General features: G+C 38.1%; 1 protein-coding gene across 1 annotated transcript in view; it reads left to right on the top strand.

Annotated features, from left to right (window-relative positions):
* Positions 1-17,941, top strand: part of LOC126419307 (putative pre-mRNA-splicing factor ATP-dependent RNA helicase PRP1) — an 82,800-nt gene that overhangs the window by 16,316 nt on the left and 48,543 nt on the right. The window contains exons 2-7 of the mRNA XM_050086486.1: positions 409-447; positions 579-668; positions 1,100-1,240; positions 9,372-9,548; positions 11,785-11,986; positions 17,342-17,518. Of these exons, the coding sequence (XP_049942443.1) occupies positions 409-447; positions 579-668; positions 1,100-1,240; positions 9,372-9,548; positions 11,785-11,986; positions 17,342-17,518 (826 nt within the window). The remainder of the gene's footprint in view (positions 1-408; positions 448-578; positions 669-1,099; positions 1,241-9,371; positions 9,549-11,784; positions 11,987-17,341; positions 17,519-17,941) is intronic.

The following is a 17,941-nucleotide window of genomic DNA, read 5'->3' as shown; positions in this document are numbered from 1 at the left end:
TTTACCGAACTGATTTTTTTACATGTTTTAGTTGCTCTTTGTACTTTAGATATCATTGTTGCTACAACTGTCTCGTGGTCACTGATAACCCCAAAAAGGTGAGCTCTCTTTGTTGCCATTAAATTAATACATTTTCATTATGAGCGGGCTTATCAACTATTTGATCCAAACCGTTTTCAGAGAAGTTATTTCTAGCCCAAGCCTTACAAAACTAAGTGTTCTAGTCAGTTGTTTGATGATGAAAGTTTCATCCAGTAATAACAGTGTGTTTGGGGTACATAGATATTAGAGAGTTGAGGGTTTCTCTAAAGTTTTTGGTTACATCTGTTAGTGAGTCTGGTGGCAGACATGCCATAACAAACTACTGAAATCACTTTCTCTACATTAAATTGGGTTTTCTTATTACAGGTACGATCCTGAGAAGACCAAAGAAACTGATAAAGATCGGTGAGTTATGTCAATAATTAGTGAGATAAATCATTTTAATGTAACCTCTTATGATTTCAAATGAAATGTGGCACATTTTTCAGATATGTTCATACTATTTAATTAACATATGATGTGATTTTTGCTTTCAGGGAGAAATTGACTGGTGGAACACCAGTAGCAAGTTACCCAAAACCAAATGTCCAGGTTAATCCATTCACTGGATTACCGTACACTCCCAGGTAAAATGATGGCATTATTAATTATTTATTAAATCCTACTCTGGTGAACAATGAAGTTGTAAGTTTTGGACAAGGTGTTTAAAATGTGCACAGTGTATCTTGTGAAGTGTAATTTAATGATCCTTTTTTGTAATTGTAAATAGTGTAAATTTTTGTATCCTGCTGATTTAAGTGTAATTATATATTCATTTGGTTACTTGAAATGCTCATAATGATACTTTCATTCGGGCAGTACTGTTGAAAGTTGTAAAATCTTTGAGTTCCATTGCCCTCACACTTGTATTTTACTAAACCTGCATTAAAAAGAGGTTGTACCTTTTCATTTTAATGGATAGGAAAATTTGCTTCAGTGTATTTACATATTTGGTAATAGTAGTCAGCCCTTTCAACAGATGATGTAAGTATTAATTTCTTTAAATTTTATTTTGCAGGTATCACGAGTTTCTAAGAAAACGTGTAACTCTTCCTGTATGGGAGTACAGAGGACAGTTCATGAAGCTGCTGAGTGAGAATCAGTGCATTGTACTTGTTGGTGAAACAGGTTCTGGAAAAACTACACAAATTCCTCAATGGTTTGTACTAACAGTTATTTTCTGGTAGATTAAATACAAAAACCTGTGAATGGAGACATAGGAGCTACATGTCTTGAAAGTTGACATACTGTTTTCATTAACAGCTCATATTTGTTCAGAGAACTGATTGTCAGTGATATATACGAGTGGTGTTCCAAAGAAAAGCTATGATTGAAGGTAAACACTGGAGGCCTGACAACGACTCTCACTATTTCGCAAGCCAAAGGATTCCCTGTTCCCAGAATTCCTGTGACTGTACAGAAGTCATTCCTCCACAGTGTCCTTCAGTTCGTTGTTGGATTTGAAGTGCTTCCCTTTGAGATATTTCTGTAGTGGAGGAGTCGTGGAAATCGTGGGGCAGCGTGTCCAGGCTGTGGGGCAGTTGCTCAAGTTGTTCCCACTTGAACTCGGCCATTACACTTTGTGTGACCTTGGAGACATGTGGATGTTTGATATTGTGGAGGGGAATTGATCCCCCTAGGAGCAGCTCAGGCTGTTTCACTTGGTGGACTTGGATAGGCTACAGTGTCTCTCGCAATATACGTCTTCAATAGAGGTTTTTCTGTGATTGAGGAATTTGACGAGTATCTGACATTGGATGTTGAAAAAGACTGCAAGAATCAGCTGCCTGCTGAGTACACAGCTTTGAATTTTTTAGGGGGAGTTGATGATGATGCTTCCTTCGCCTAGATGTCTCAGTACAATATGCCAAAGTAGCATATGCAAGCATCAAGTGGTTCGGTTATTATAACACTATGTACTTTGTCATTTGAAAATTCCAAATACTTTATGCTGCAGTGCATTTTAAATTAATCACATGACATAATTGCTGGGGATCTCCCAAGGAGTGAATTCAGCTGCCTAGTCAGATTTTTCTTTCTTTCATGCAAGTAGGCACCTTTCCTATATGAAATATAGATATCCAGGTTGAATGTAACCTACTGTGATATATAATAAAATATTGGTTGGTAGGAGGGGGGGGGGCATTTGTTTTGATGGTGATGAGAGGAAGCCAGTCCTTTTGAATAACACCAACGGCACCACTGAGCTTAATGCTCCCATAAAAAAAACTGTGACATTGTAAAACAACTTCTCGCAGCTGCAGCTACCAAATGCTTTAAAGGAAAGTTAAGGAACAAAGTTTCCTGCGTGCACCCTTGCTCCAAATACGGGCATCAACTATACCTTATTTTAACTCCGAGAAAAAGATCTCTGCTGTCTTATGCACATGCTCTCCTTCCAAAGTGCCAACTGTGACACTAGTCAAATAGTAGTAGTGACAAAAGTGCACTTCGGTGCCTAGAAAGATTCATTCTGCTAAAACACATTGTAGAACCAAGATTCATATTTGCAAAACTAAGGATCTTGTGACAGTAGATATATTTGGTGACAGTCCAGAAAGAAGTTGACACTGGGGACGTAAATACACAGATTGCTGAGACCGGCAAATGAAGTCACATATTACCATTACAGCTGACAGTATATGTGGTAATTTGAAAGCAGAATTGCAAGATTGGTTCTTCGAGAATATTCGTGTCCTGAAAACCCTCTAGATTCCAAGCATCATGAAGTGTCAACTGTCACTCAAACCCTTTGAACACTACCTGCAGTGATCGAAGCAAAGCAAAGGGGATTGTTCAGCACACTGTCTGTAACTGCATTAAAAAATATTTGGAGAAGCTGTGCTGAAGTATACAGGCATCTGTCTATACTGGGAACATTGATAGAGTATACTTGGGTATGAAAATGGCAATTGGACCCATCCCTATGAAGAGTGCCACACTTGAGATCTGTGGAACAGTCCTAAGGAATTATAATCAGCAAATGCAATGAAGGGTGGAGCACTACTCCAGCCTCTACTCACATCCAGCAAACATCAGCACAAAAGCAAAAGGAGAAACTATCAATTGCCAACTTGACACAAGCTGAATGCCATGTTTTTGAGCAGCTTCAGAGAGCTGTTGCGGGGCGTAAATGTGCAAAATGCACTGGTAAAGGGGACATCCAAACAGAACTTGTCAAACTGACACCACTCCTTCCAGTACCCTGTAGTGTTGGGCTGAGAGTATGGTGCCACAGGACGTGCCGTGCCAACATCGTCACTCTATGCAAAGGTAAAAGTGATATGAGCGATTGCAGTTGACAAGTTCAGGAAAAGTGCCAGGAGCAGAAGACGCCATTATTCATTGTTTTCCTTCACTTGACAGAGTATTTGACTCCACCAGCAAAGAGGGTGTGTGTGTTTTGCTAATATACAAAGGGTGTCCTGAAGATAATCAGGGCTTCTAATTGCTATATGGAGAGTGCTGTGATATTTGAAGGGAGCACACCACATCCATTTTCTGTAGAAAGAGGGGTTAGTCAAGGCAGTGTACTCGCCGCCTTACCTTGTTTGGTGGTATACTTTTGTTATTTGCTCAGAGTTGCTTTCAGTGAAACAAAGCTGACCATTGATGTACGTACATTTTTCTAATGTACGTACCAGGCCCGACAGGAAACTTACCATCTCGCTATTCAGAGGCAAGTGCTTCGTGAAGACTTGATTGTAAGCAACCTTCTATTCAGATGATGCAGCATTTGTGATACATACTCAGGATGAGCTTCGAAGGCTTGGATACAAATTTTCTGCTATAGGCACTCTCTTATGTGACTGAATATAAAGGAGATTGGCATTATCGTGCTTTGGCATTATTGTGCTAGGATACACAACGCAGCTAGGCCATCTTGAGTACTGGATGACTCCTTGTTGAATGTAGTTGATTTATCGTTCTATCTGGGCTCGTTAGCGTCAGTAGGTCTCTCCTAGGACAACAAAATAAATATGAGAATCAGCAAAGTGGTGGATACTGTCTGCTTCACACAAGTATATAGGACAGCATCTTATGATGATTATAAAAATGCTTGTCTATTAAGCATGTGTGCTGTGCACCCTCTTGTATGGAAATTGGATCTGGGCATCATATGCTACATAAGAGGTTTAGCTCCCCACCATTGCTCTGCGGTGGTTACCAAGTATCCCAGGGGTAAAATGGAGAGATCGTGTATCAGATGAGAAGGAACTGACTTAGCAAAGTTGCTGAGTACCACCCTCTCTCTCGAGAACCACAGCCTGTGGTGGATAGTACACTTACATCTTGTGGACCAGTCCCATCTTTCTTGATGCTAGAGGGTTCTTGATTCACGCTGTAGGAAGTACCAGGAATTAGTTATATGTGGTGATTTCAATATAAATTTTGTGTATGATGGTGCAAGAAAAAGGATGTTGGCAGATCTCCTAAACTCATATGATCTGATGCAGATTGTGTTTTTTCAAACTAGGGTGCAGGGGAACACTTGCACAGCCATAGGCAGTATTTTTATTCATTCTTCAGTACTAGATGGGCATTCGGTTAGTAAAAGGGGGAAGGGCCTTTCAGACCATGATGCACAAATTTTAACACTAAAAGGCTTTTGTACTCGAACAAATGTCTCATATAATAACAAACTATGTAGGAAAGTTAATCCAACAGGAATAGTGTTTTTAAACCTTGTGAGGGAACAAGAGTGGCAGAATGTTTTTAGTGCTGATAACATAGATGATAAATATAATGCCTTCCTTAACACATTTCTCATGCTCTTTGAGAGTTGCTTTCCATTAGGGTGTTCTAAATGGGGTACTAGCAGTAATAGCAGCCCGGGTAGCTGTCTGGTGAGAAAGGGATATCATGCAGAACAAAGCACGAATTATATCAAAATGTTAGAAGTAGTTACAGTCAAGCTACAGTGGCCCATTACAAACAGTATTGTAAGGTGCTTAAAATGTTATTAAGACTGCAAAGAGTATGTGGTATTCAAATAGAATAGCTAATTCACAGGATAAAATTAAAACTATATGGTCAGTTGTGAAGGAAGTGTCTGGTCAGCAGCACAAGGTTGACGATACGAAGTCAGTTCGCAGTAAAAATATTTCTGTTACTGATGAATCAGATATATGTACAGTATTTAACAATCATTTTCTGAGCATTGCTGGTGAATTAAATAAAAAATTAGTTTCTACAGGGAATCAGAACTTCCTTGGCAAATGCCTTTCGGAGATTGGTGTCTGAAATGCTCCTCTGTGATACTGACAGGGGGAGATTGAGCCAATAATTAAATCACTGAAGACTAAGGACTCTCATGAATATGATGGAGTGCCTAGCAGAACATCAAAGTACTGTGTTGCACATGGTAGCACTGTATTAGCCATATTTGTAATTTTTTCTTTAGGAATGGTCAGTTTCCTGAACAATTAAAGTACTCAGTAGGAAGGCCGCTTTATAAAAAGGGAGAAAGGGATAATGTAGACAATTTTAGACCTATTTCTATGCCATGTGTTTGCTAAAGTTATTGAAAAGGCTATATATGTAAGTATAATTGATCATTTTATATCACACGATTTGCTATCAAATGTACAGTTTGGCTTTAGAAGTCGTTTAACAATTCAGTTGTTAATGCTATTTTCTCGTTTCTCTGTGAGGTACTGGATGGGTTGAAAAAAGGTTTCAAACACTAGGCATGTTTTTTGATTCGACTAACAAGAGGACCCTCCATACTGTAAATCACGGATTTTGATGTGCTTCAAATATGTTCTGGGGGCATTTATCCTGAGTACCTGGCAATCCGGTTTTTTAGCGACAGTCCTTGGTTTTTGAGAAAATTGATTTTGATGTTAATTGTGGTCTTTGTATATCCGTATCATTAGATATGTTTCGAGCAAGTCAGCATAGCACAGTGGTAACGGTTCACGGCTATTTGAATCCTGCTCATGTACTTTGTCCCCCCCACCTCCGCCCCCCGCGCGCCCCTCCAAAATCTGCAGAATTTTTCAATTTTATTTCAAAGAATATCAACAAACAGTGTAAGGTGTGCGATATTATAAAGATATGTTCAGTTATTAATTTTTTCAAATATTCATTTCGTTTGTGGTTTGCATCACATTCTCCCAATTCCTCTTCTTCGTTGAAATCTATCAATTCATCATCAATAATGATCCGTCTTTCGACCAAGAGATCCTGCTTGCGATACGTATCTCATCGCCAATTGCTACGGAATTGGCAGAGATCACGCTGGGCGGTGTATTCGTTAAGAGATTCAAGTCGCGGAGTAGATTTTCGGCATATTTAATGGCATTTGTGATTTTGTCTTTTGATCCTTCGTTCAACTCCTCTACTTGTGGATCTTCTTCTGGGTGCACTACTGCAGAAATACTTGGTTCTTCCATTTCACAGAATTTTTCTAACACACAGTACTAGAGACGTTTTGCGAGCGACTAACGCTGTAGTTAGAGGCGAACGTAAAGGAATGCAACTCGCATCCTCTTTGGCCTATGAGCTGGGGTTCCCTTTATGGATAACGGTATTCATGGGAGAGGGGACGATAATGGGCGGAGATTGATTTCAGGTAACATAAGAAGCAAAAGTTGTACGAACATTTCAAACTTCAACTGTGAACCACAAACAGAATGAATATTTAAAAAATTTATTAACTGAATATATCTTTATAATATCACACTTCTTACACTGGTTTTTGATGTTCTTTGAAATTAAATTGAAAATTCTGTCGATCCAGTGCAGTAACCGTGAACCGTTGTTGCTGCACTATGCTGACTTGCTTGAAATAAGTCTAATGATACAGGTACACAAAGACCACTATGAACTTCAAAATCGATTTTCTCAAAAACTAAGGCCCATCGCTATAAAACGGATAGCCAGGTACTCAGGGTAAGTGCCTTTACAACATATTTGATGTGCATCAAAATCCGTGATTTACGGTATGGAGGGTCCCCTTCTAAGGCGTTTGACTGTGTTGATCACAAAATATTGCTCCAGAAGTTGGACCACTACAGAATACAGGGAGTAGCTCACAATTGGTTCACTTCTTACTTAAGCAACAGACAGCAAGAGGTCATTATTCACAATGTTGAAAACGGCTGTAATGTGGGGTCTGAGAGGGATATGGTCAAGTGGGGGGGCGGGCAGAGATTAGTGTTGGGTCCACTCCTGTTCCTTATTTATATAAATGACATGCCCTCTAGTATTACGGGTAACTCTAAAATATTTCTGTTTGCTGTTGACACTAGCTTGGTGTTAAAGGATGTAGCGTGCAACATTGGCTTGGTTTCAAATAGTGTGATTCGTGACCTAAGTTCGTGGCTTGTAGAAAATAAACGAACACTAAGTCACAGTAAGACTAAGTTTTTAGATTTTCTAACACACAATTCAACAAAACCTGACATTTTAATTTCACAGAATGGGCACATGATTACTGAAACTGAACAGTTCAAATTTTTAGGTATTCGGAGAGATAGTAAACTGTCCTAAACGTTCAGGATCTTGTTCAAAGACTTAATGCTGCCGTTTTTACTATTTGAAAGGTATCTGAAGTGAGTGATCGTTTGACATGAAAATTGATCTACTTTGCTTATTTTCATTTGCTTGTGTCATATGGTATTATATTTTGGGGTAACTCTTCCCATTGTAAAAGGATATTTTTTGCTTAGAAATGGGCGGTTTGGGCAATGAGTGATGAAAGTTCACAAACCTCTTGTCGACCCCTGTTCATGAGTCTGGGTATTTTGACATTGACCTATCAGTATAGATATTCCTTACTGTCATTTCTTGTTAACAATATCAACTTACTCCCAAGACTAAGCAACTTTCACTCAGTTAATACTTGGCAGAAATCAAACTTGCATTTGGATCGGACCTCCTTAACTCTTGTGCAGAAAGGTGTGCAGTATACTGCTGCATCCATTTTCAATAAGCTACCACTTGAATTCAAAACTCTTAGCAGTAATCCACGCGCTTTCAAATGGAAACTGAATAGTTCCCTCGTCGGTCACTCCTTCTGTTCTGTCGAGGAGTTCCTTGAAAAATTTAGCTGATTCTTGTTCTGTTGTTGATTGCATTTACTTCAACTTGTGGATTGACTTTTTTCAGGTTCATAAACATTTTATTTAAATCTGTTATTACCTTTATGTTGTAATTTCATGTACTGACATGTTCCATGACCTTGGAGATTTGCTCCTCAGTTTGGTCCTATTGGATGTTGATGTGTAAATAAATAAATTAGTGGGATAGGACTTGGCAAGAGATCACCTTGAAGACCTACATTGCACTTTAAAAAGTGCACCAATTGTGATATGAACACATTTAATGGTGGCTATGACAGATGGGAGCAGCTCACCGAAGACAAGCAACAGGAAGCTCATCAATGATGAAAGCACGTTCCACAATGGTCGATAGCTCAACAGCTTAGCTGTGAAACAAGTGTGTGGACAAGTGCTTATTGCGAACCTGTCGTTTGGGATGATATATTCTCGTCCCACTTGTGGGCACTGAATGGGCTCTCACATTGGATTTGTGAGATGCCAATGAAAGTGCCCGTATGGTGCTGCTTGACTCTTCAATTGGCAGAAGTATAAGCTACTTATCGTGTCATTCTCATGTCATTGTTCTTAGACTCACCACTGTTTACTCTCTTGTCATCAACAAATATGTTTGATAATGAGTCATTTGTTGCATGACATCATGCCATGACACCTCCTCCAGTATCTAAGAGCACATCAGATAAATCTTAAGTGGGATTGAGAAAAACTGCAGCTTTTTGGTTCTAAGGTAACATTACTGAAGTTCACGTGGTGTACCAAACATTTACTAGTTCCTCATTTGTCCTGTATTTAAGTCATCTATTGTTTTAACATAGCATTATTAACTGTCCTAAGATATTAAAATATTGTGATACCAATTTTTTTACATATGTGAACCATTTTTCTAATTTCATAAGCAAGAAATTTGTAAAAGGCCTACCAGTTTTGTAAGCACTTCTCTTTATTTCTCTGTTTTGAATGTCTTTTTTTTTTTTTGGGTAGGGGAGGGGGAGGGTATTGGACTAACTGTAGATTGTCTTGTTATTAAGCTTTGCCATTTTCACACTACTGAAGTTTGGTAAATGTTTAAAAAACCAAGTATTTGTTTAGAAGTGATAACATTTCAGTTAATGCCTCACATTGTGATAGAATCAAATATTAATTGTTTCCGTGTTGTAATTATTATGTGAGAACTGTGCCTAATACGTGTTAAAAAGTTGTAATGTAAAAATGTAAAATTTTCAGGTGTGTTGAGTATGCTTTGACGAAAGGTAAAAGAGGTGTAGCTTGCACACAACCACGACGAGTAGCTGCCATGTCTGTGGCTCAGCGAGTATCTGAAGAAATGGACGTTTGTCTGGGACAGGAAGTGGGTTATAGCATACGATTCGAGGACTGTTCCTCTGCAAAAACTTTACTGAAGTAAGTAGACTGTTGAAATTCATATTATTATGATAGTCTTGTATTAGGGACATTACTTTTCTGTTTAAAGTTATTTCATTTGTATTCAACTAATTTTCTCAGTCTAGATGATGATTAAATAATAAATATTTTTGAGCCTTACTGTAAAGAAGAATAAATTTCATTTACATAGTTCACATTCTTCTCGTTTAATTGGCTTTACTAATGTTTTAAAATTAGTAACCATAACCGCTCATCTTATAACTGTGACGTTACTTGGTTGGCGGGCACATAAACAAGATTGATAGGTTGAACAGTGTAGTTGAATGGCGCGTGCGCGCGCGCACACACACACACACACACACACACACACACGGCGGGGGGGGGGGGGGGGGGGAGAGAGAGAGCGAGAGAGAGAGAGAGAGAGATATGACATGACCACTTGAATACAGGATTTGCTAATCACTTTTGTAGGGGGTAGAGTGCAAAGCAATTTTCTATGGTTGCAAAGAAACGTGGTGTGGTGTTTGCCTCCAGCCAATACTTGTTAAGGCAATGTTGTAACCTCAGACCTTTTATATAGGCAAATGTTAACTAATTTAAATTGCAGTTACATATTATGGGATATACAAGTGGGAGATTGAGTAGCTGTTAATTAAGAGGAAAAGGTAGGTAGAAATGTATGGCTTGTACTGTAGTTTGTAAGGGGAGATTGTATTGCAGTAGTTTGGTAATTGTGGGCTCTCTCTCTCTCTCTCTCTCTCTCTCTCTCTCTCTCTCTCTCTCTCTCTCTCTGTGTGTGTGTGTGTGTGTGTGTGTGTGTGTGTGCGTGTGTGTGTGTGTGTGTGTGTGCGCGCGCGCGCAACCACTCTCACCCCCACGTCCCACTATGTTGTTTGGATCTTACTTAATTTAATCATAGTAGTGCTTTTAGTAGTAATCTGTTCAGAATATTTAGACAATATTTCAGTTTTTTACTGCACTGCTACTATTAGCAGCATTGCTTTAGCTCTTCAATTTGCTATTATTATTGTTGGTATTATTTTTAAATTCATAATCTTTTAACTTAAGCCTTTTTTTCTAGCAGGATTTATAATGCTATCACTTAAGATTCTGAATTATATTCTTGATATTTTCCTTTTTCCCCTTCCTAAAAAAAGTTGATTAATTTTAACCTTGACTAATTGTTACGTGTCTTGTCCTCTCCCTTCTTGATTCCTTTATTTTATGTATTCATCCTTCAATGTTTCTACCAGTCTTGTCAGTTTTGGACCTTGTTTGGAGTACATTTATGCTTTATTTATTTGTACACTGTGCGAACGTATTGTGGTTGTTGAAAAAGCAATGAACTGGAAGTCGTAAAATGGAACGCTGTAGCAGATGTAACGCAATTGCCTATGAAGCAAGGTGTCATCCCTGTAAGAACACTGAGGCTGCAAACTTGCTGCTAGAGGGTGATCGGTGCACACTCGCATGAGACAAGAGTGTGAGCACATGCACACATCGACTCTCCACTGCATGCAGTAGTGCCGAAAACAGAGAAATAAAGACTTCAGAAGAAGAACAAAGGAATGTAGTGTGTTTCCTTACAGTGGGAGGAATACGGGCAATAGAAATTTATTGAAGAATGGTATAAGTACTGGAGAGCACTGCATGTCTGTTGCATTTCCAACGCTCAGTCCGGCCTTTTGCGCAATGGCATTCAGTAATAGGGACCTCCATCTGCTGAACAAGGGTATTGTTAATGCAGTGTGTTGTTTCAGATTGTGCATCGTTGACCAGTGACATCTGATCTTCATTACATCGCTTGAGCCATTCCTTGACCCTTTTAACAGATATACAGTTCTCTTTGTATACTGGTGCCATTCTTTGAAGAATTTCTGTTCCTTGCATGCCTTCTGCTGTTAGGAAATGCACTACACTCCCTTACTCTTCATTTGAAGCCTCCATTTCTCTGCTTTCAGCATGACTGAGTGCAGTGGATGGTCGTCTTATGCATGTGCTTGCTCTTGTCGCATGGTGTGAACTCATATCCGTAGCAGTGAGTTCAGGGCCTCAGCATTGCTACGGGAGCACACCTTCTTTTGTAGGCAGTGGTATTACAATCCCTTCAGTGATTTCCATTCTACAGTTTCCCTCTCATTTCCTTTTGAATGACTCTAATATAAATCAAGCTGCTAATTTTCTTTGTCTAATGTTAGTTTTATCATGTAAGTTATCCACCTGTGTGTGCACTAAAATATTAATGTGCAATTAGGTACATGACAGATGGTATGTTGTTACGTGAAGGAATGTCAGATCCTATGCTTGAGAGCTATGAAGTAATTCTCCTTGACGAGGCACATGAAAGGACACTGGCAACTGATATCCTAATGGGTGTCCTGAAGGAGGTTATAAAACAGCGATCTGACCTGAAGCTGGTCATTATGTCTGCTACTCTTGATGCAGGCAAATTTCAAGTAAGTTTGTATTAATAAATTCGTTACTTCTCAAACATTACAGGTAACATAAGTAGTGAATCTACTGCTTTGTTGAAATCCTTTGTAAGCAGAGCAAGAAGTAGTAGTGTGTGTGTGTGTGTGTGTGTGTGTGCGTGCATTGGGGGGGGGGGGGGGGCATAAATACATACCTGGGAAATGCTGGGTACTCAGTTGTGGTGTAAAGAACCTTCTTCAAAAACTTTACATCTCCTGGGATAATGTGTTGTGCCGTTATCATGAAACACTTGAGCCAAAACAAAGGTAACTTTATGAATTTTGTAACTAATTTTCTGAAAAGTTACGCTATGTTTGTATGCTGAACAAAGTATCAGTTTCTTTAGAACCAGGGAAGTCATATATCAGAAAAGTCAATAGTAATGATGCCCCATTAGTGACATCAGCTCGCAGATCTCTCAACACCAATCCATTTGAAACGTTGCAAAGCAGCAATGTCGGAAATATAGCACTGTCCAGTAACCAGTAGATCACTACCATGTGTGACAAGAGTGTTACAGAGAGTGCAGTTGTCAATGTGCATGACGTGGAACAAACAGTGGAATGAAAATGTTTATGTGATAGCGACTTACCTTATTGTTGTATAGACCATGAAAGAGCACCTTATATTTAGGTGAAAGTGAACTATCTATTACGTAGTGATGTCAGTGAAAGTAGGATGAGGCAGTTACAATAAAAAAAAAAAACAATTATTATGGCTGCTGCTGCTGCTGCTGCTGCTGCTGCTGCTGCTACTACTACTACTACTACTACTACTACTACTACTACTACTACATGGATAGTGCGATTTTCACGGAATGCTTTATGGGAGTTTTTGTACCCTTTGTAAAAGCTCATCAGTTAAAGAATGGCAAACAGTAGAAAATGTTAATGGTCCTTGACAATGCACTAAATTGTCCAGCATGTGATACCTTAAACAAAAATGATGAGCTTAGAAGTGATATTTCTTCCACCTAACGTAACCACCTAATTATAGCCTGTGGATCGCGGCATTATGGAGACTTTCATATGGTATTACAGAAAAGAATTATCGATTTAAAAGATGTCCTACGTAATGGGAGCAATGTGGGATAGTGTAAAGGAACAGACTTTGAGAAAAGTCTGGTACAAAAATTTGGGTATGACAGAAAATTCTCAAACGGACAGAATTCTTGAACAGAATATGTCTAAAATAATCAGTATGATTACCGTGAATCTGATGGAAGAGGTGTTAAAGAATGGATGAATGTCTGCATCAAATCGTGCAGGATAGTGAAATAGTAAACGTTGTCACTGATACAGTTGCTGCTGCCAGCATCTCATAAACCAGTGGCCCAGAAAATGGAGGTGAAAATACACCAGCTGCTTCTGAAACATTTACTTGTACAGATGTTGCCTTCTGCTGGTTTGAAGCTCAAGGTGAAAGTGAGCAGAATCAGATATCTGTCCTGGAAAAAAAGGCTTAAAAAAAGTGGGTAGGCTTGCTTAGACAGACCAAAATTAAGGTTTTTTAAGCATTAATTCTATTCAAATCTACTGCACATGCAAGATACATATGTATAACATTTTTTGTTCATTACTGTACTACATAAATTCCTATTCTACTTGCCTTTGTTATAATAAAAGGGATTCATGTTGTTATAAATATGTCATTTTTATTGGTAAATAAAATTATACATTTGATTATCCGAATAAACCAGTTTTTCGAAATTCCTCAATTAGTTCGGATAATTGATGCTCTACTATAATTTCAAGTAACTTAAGCAGCTTAACAAAATGCTTCTTTCAATTTGCAAACTTTCTCCTTTCAATAGTGCCACACTTTGTCATGAGGTCTGTTAATTACATCCCATTTCTACTTACATTAATGAATAGTTTCTTACTCTCTTTCTCATACAAACTTTTAAGTCATTCATTAACTGCACACAGTCTGCTTCAACATTATCCAATATATCAACATTTACATTACCAGTTACCTGCTCAAGCCCCGAGATCTGTACATGAACAGTATTTATATGCTTCACTTTTGAAATTAATTCATTATCATCATCACAATAACATAACTCCACTACTTCTATTAATTCATCCTGCTAGGAACCAACAGAAACTTCCATTTCATATTACATTGGTTTTCAGTTACATTTTTACTAATATCGAAATTTCTGAATCCAGTTATCTAACTTATTTGCAAAACGCTTTTACAGATTCTATGTTTTATCCAAGTTTTTTAGTACACATATACTTAATTTATGAATTTAAATTACCAGTGACATTTTTGATACTCTCAATTACTTCAGTGAACATTTTCCATAAACTTAAGTTCTTCCATTATTGTTTTACTGCAGCTATTAACATTTGTGCATTCTTTGGATAATACCCTAGTCATTTTATCTACTATTTGTGTAGCAGTTGCTACTTCACAGAAGTTCGTATATTCTAATCTTACTCCATTATAATCCTGAGATTCGTTTTAAATTGCTATGTTCTGTTCATCTGCAAATCTTAATTCCTCAGACATAACTTCATAAAGTCCTTTTTAATGCTTACTCCACTATGAAATATGAAACACAATGTCTTTTTCTTCGTTACCGCTCATTTTGGAAAAACAAGTTGATCACACCCGATAACAGGAATATTTTCTCTTTTGCTATCTTAATGTACAGGTACATGCCCACACGCACATGCGTGGGGCATGGGGAACTGGAAGGGATAGTAGTGTACGGATGAGGAGAGAGGAACAGTCTGGCGACAGTATATTACCGTAGGTCAAGACTACACTCTCCACCAGACAGCGTTAGACTCTCTCTGCACCTGTACACTTCTATCCCTTTCCTTTCCCCTTCCCCACCCCCTCCAGATTGGTGCTTCCATTCCACAGATGATGCATTCTGGCCCAAGTTGCAGTCTCGTGTGTGTGTGTGTGTGTGTGTGTGTGTGTGTGTGTGTGTGTGTGTGTGTGTGTGTGTGTGTGCGCGCGCGCGCGCATTTAATTCATAACCGGTTACGTAATGCTGTATAAGATGTTAACATTTCTTAGTTGTGCTTCACAAAAAGGTCATAAATATTGATTTTGGAGAAGTTTGGTGAATTTACTTTTTTTTTGTCACGCTATTGGAATGTTTAAAGATTGTCAATAATTGTAGTGGATACACAGTCCGTCCGATAGGAAAGGTGACAGACGTGAAATAAAATAAGACATTATTTATTTTTAGTTTTACATGACTTTTTATTCGAAATAGGCTAGTTATGAAACAGAACTCAACTGGAAGCTTTTGGAAAAATGGTTTGAAAAATTTCTGTTACTCAGCCTTTGAAATTGCTAGCAGTACCATGGCCAGTCTTCTAGCTATCTGAAATTGTGTCAAATGCTTTTCTTCTCTTGTCATATTAAGTTTTGAAAATAGCCAAAAGTCACATAGAGACAGCGGGTGAATGAGGGTACTCAAGCACCACAACACACTTCTGAGCCAAGACATTATGTATGATGTGGATTTTGTGTGCTGGCGCATTGTCGTGCAACAAACACAGTGTTGGATGATTCCAATATTCAAGATGAACCCAAACAGTCATCGCCCATGAACGATTTAGAACAATCAAGTAGTAATCTGCATTCACCATTTGACCTTCTGGAGAGAACTCTTTATAGGATGATTTCTTATTCAATCAAAGAAAGCTGTGAGAAGTATCTTGACACAGCTTTTCAGCATGCACATTTTTTGTCTTGGAAGTTCTAGACCTTTCCATACCAAGTTTTGGTTCTTTGTTAGTGGCTCACACTGAAAACAACGTGATTCATCACCTATTATGATCCAAGACATGAAGTCTGGATCGTTAGCGGCAATCTTTTTGTGTCTCTACAGTGTTCCACTCGGCAATCTTTTTCATAGTCAGTGAAAGAGTGGGGGGCACAATGCAGCAGCAGTTCTTCTTTTCGCCCAAATTTTTAATTAGAATGTGATGCACAGTTGTTCCACTAGTTCCAGTGAGGTCCTCAATTAACCTGGTAGATGCACAGTGATCAGTTTGAAGAATTTCAACCATTTTTAAACATTATCTTCGACTCGAACTGTTGATGGAGCTTCTGCTTGCGAGTCTTCAATGCTCGCTCTATATCACAAAACCTTGCATATCACTTAAAAACATTTTTACTGCACATTGATAAAATTTTTTTATCATTTCATAAGTGCCGTGGCACTTTTACCCAATTTAAAACAAAAATGTTCATACATTGCTCCGTTCATGACAGAAGTTCAAAACATACTGTTAAAGTTTAAGTTTAGAGCATTATCAGCAGTTTGATGCCAGCACTGTCAACTTTAAAGTGTAAGGTAGTCAAAATATCACACTACTTAATTCACGCATCTGATCATGGTGTGATATTAGTAATTACACAAATATAAAATAATCGTGTTTCCTATGGTGTGGTACAGACCCCTCTCACCCCAGGTGCATGTTCTATTCAGGACTTGATTAGACTTTGTGGTCTCCCAAACTTGACAATGTAGTGGTCTTAAGAGTTCCTAGATACAAATTTTATTGTTGAACACAATTAATAGACTATTTGGCAAAGCTTTTGGGTTAAGAAAGCAAAAAAAGTGGTGAGTTGTATGTAGAAGAGAGAGTATTATTGTGTGTTAGGATTGGGCCATATGGCATAACAAAAATAATTTATGCCATACCAGAAGCAAGATTACATAATGTAGCTGAAGCAAGTTAGAGTTCAGAAACTGTTTCGTAGATGTCTATAAAGCTATTTATACAAACTCTACTAGTATACAGTGTTTGCATTTAAACATAAAGGGGGGGGGGGAGAGAGAGGGGGGGGGATAAGTTTCAGCAATAGTAAGTATTCTGTGGTAGGGGATTAAAATTTGAAGCGACTGAAAATTTTTGGAATCTAGTACTACTGATAAATGTTTAAAATATGGTGGACAAATCGGTAACAAATGGAAGAAATAATTAAAAGATGAATGAGTTCTGTGGAAAATTCATGTTGTTATGTGGGGACTGCTTAATGAGACATAATATTGTGGCCACCAGGAATAGTTTATTTGGCAATGGGAGAAGCAGGAGAAAAGTAGAGTGGGCAGGGTGCTTTTAGAGACAGACAAATAGGGGTACATATAAAAAATAAGGGCACTGAAGGTGTGGCTATTGTGATAAAACTAGAGCAAACTACATTTATACACTGCAGTTTATTTTGGCACCTGCAAGGACACCCTTTATCGTGATACAGTTTTTAGCCTTTCATTCTGATCGGTGTTACTGTCACAGTTGTGAACTAATTTCCGTTTGAGTGTTCTGAAAGTTGCTGATGATATAACAATCCTCTTCTTTCAGCAATATTTTGACAATGCTCCATTGATGAACGTCCCTGGAAGAACTCATCCAGTAGAGATCTTTTACACCCCTGAACCTGAGAGAGACTACTTGGAAGCTGCAATAAGGACTGTGATACAAATCCACATGTGTGAAGAAATTGCAGGAGATGTTCTTCTATTTCTCACAGGACAAGAGGTATGATTTCCTCAACAATAATTGAAAACTGTTGCTTTCTTCTAAAGTTCCATGGTATGACAAATTATTATTAAATCTTTGATCATACAGTTCATAAACTTACTTTCAGTATTGTAATAATGTATAAATAAAATGTCGTAAAAGTCTAAATAGCAACCAAAATCATGACATTAAGCTATTTTTAAAGCTTCTAGTCAGTCAGTTTTAACAATTTTGTTGGTTTAAGCAGTTGTAATGTGTTTAAGTGTAATAGTTAGTATGACAGTTCTTATAAATAATTGTACATTTCTAGTAATTTAAGGCACTCTTGCCACATATCACTGAAACTGTTTTGATTATTGAATGCTTGACATGTCAGAAGACAGTAATTTGCTGCAGTGTAGACTGCTTTCATATGCAACAATATACAGTTACTGTAGGGTA

Source organism: Schistocerca serialis, chromosome 1 (genome assembly GCF_023864345.2).
Source record: "Schistocerca serialis cubense isolate TAMUIC-IGC-003099 chromosome 1, iqSchSeri2.2, whole genome shotgun sequence".
Lineage (NCBI taxonomy): Eukaryota > Metazoa > Arthropoda > Insecta > Orthoptera > Acrididae > Schistocerca > Schistocerca serialis.
Note: the sequence above shows the minus strand (reverse complement) of the source record. Positions and strands in the feature narration are given on the sequence as shown.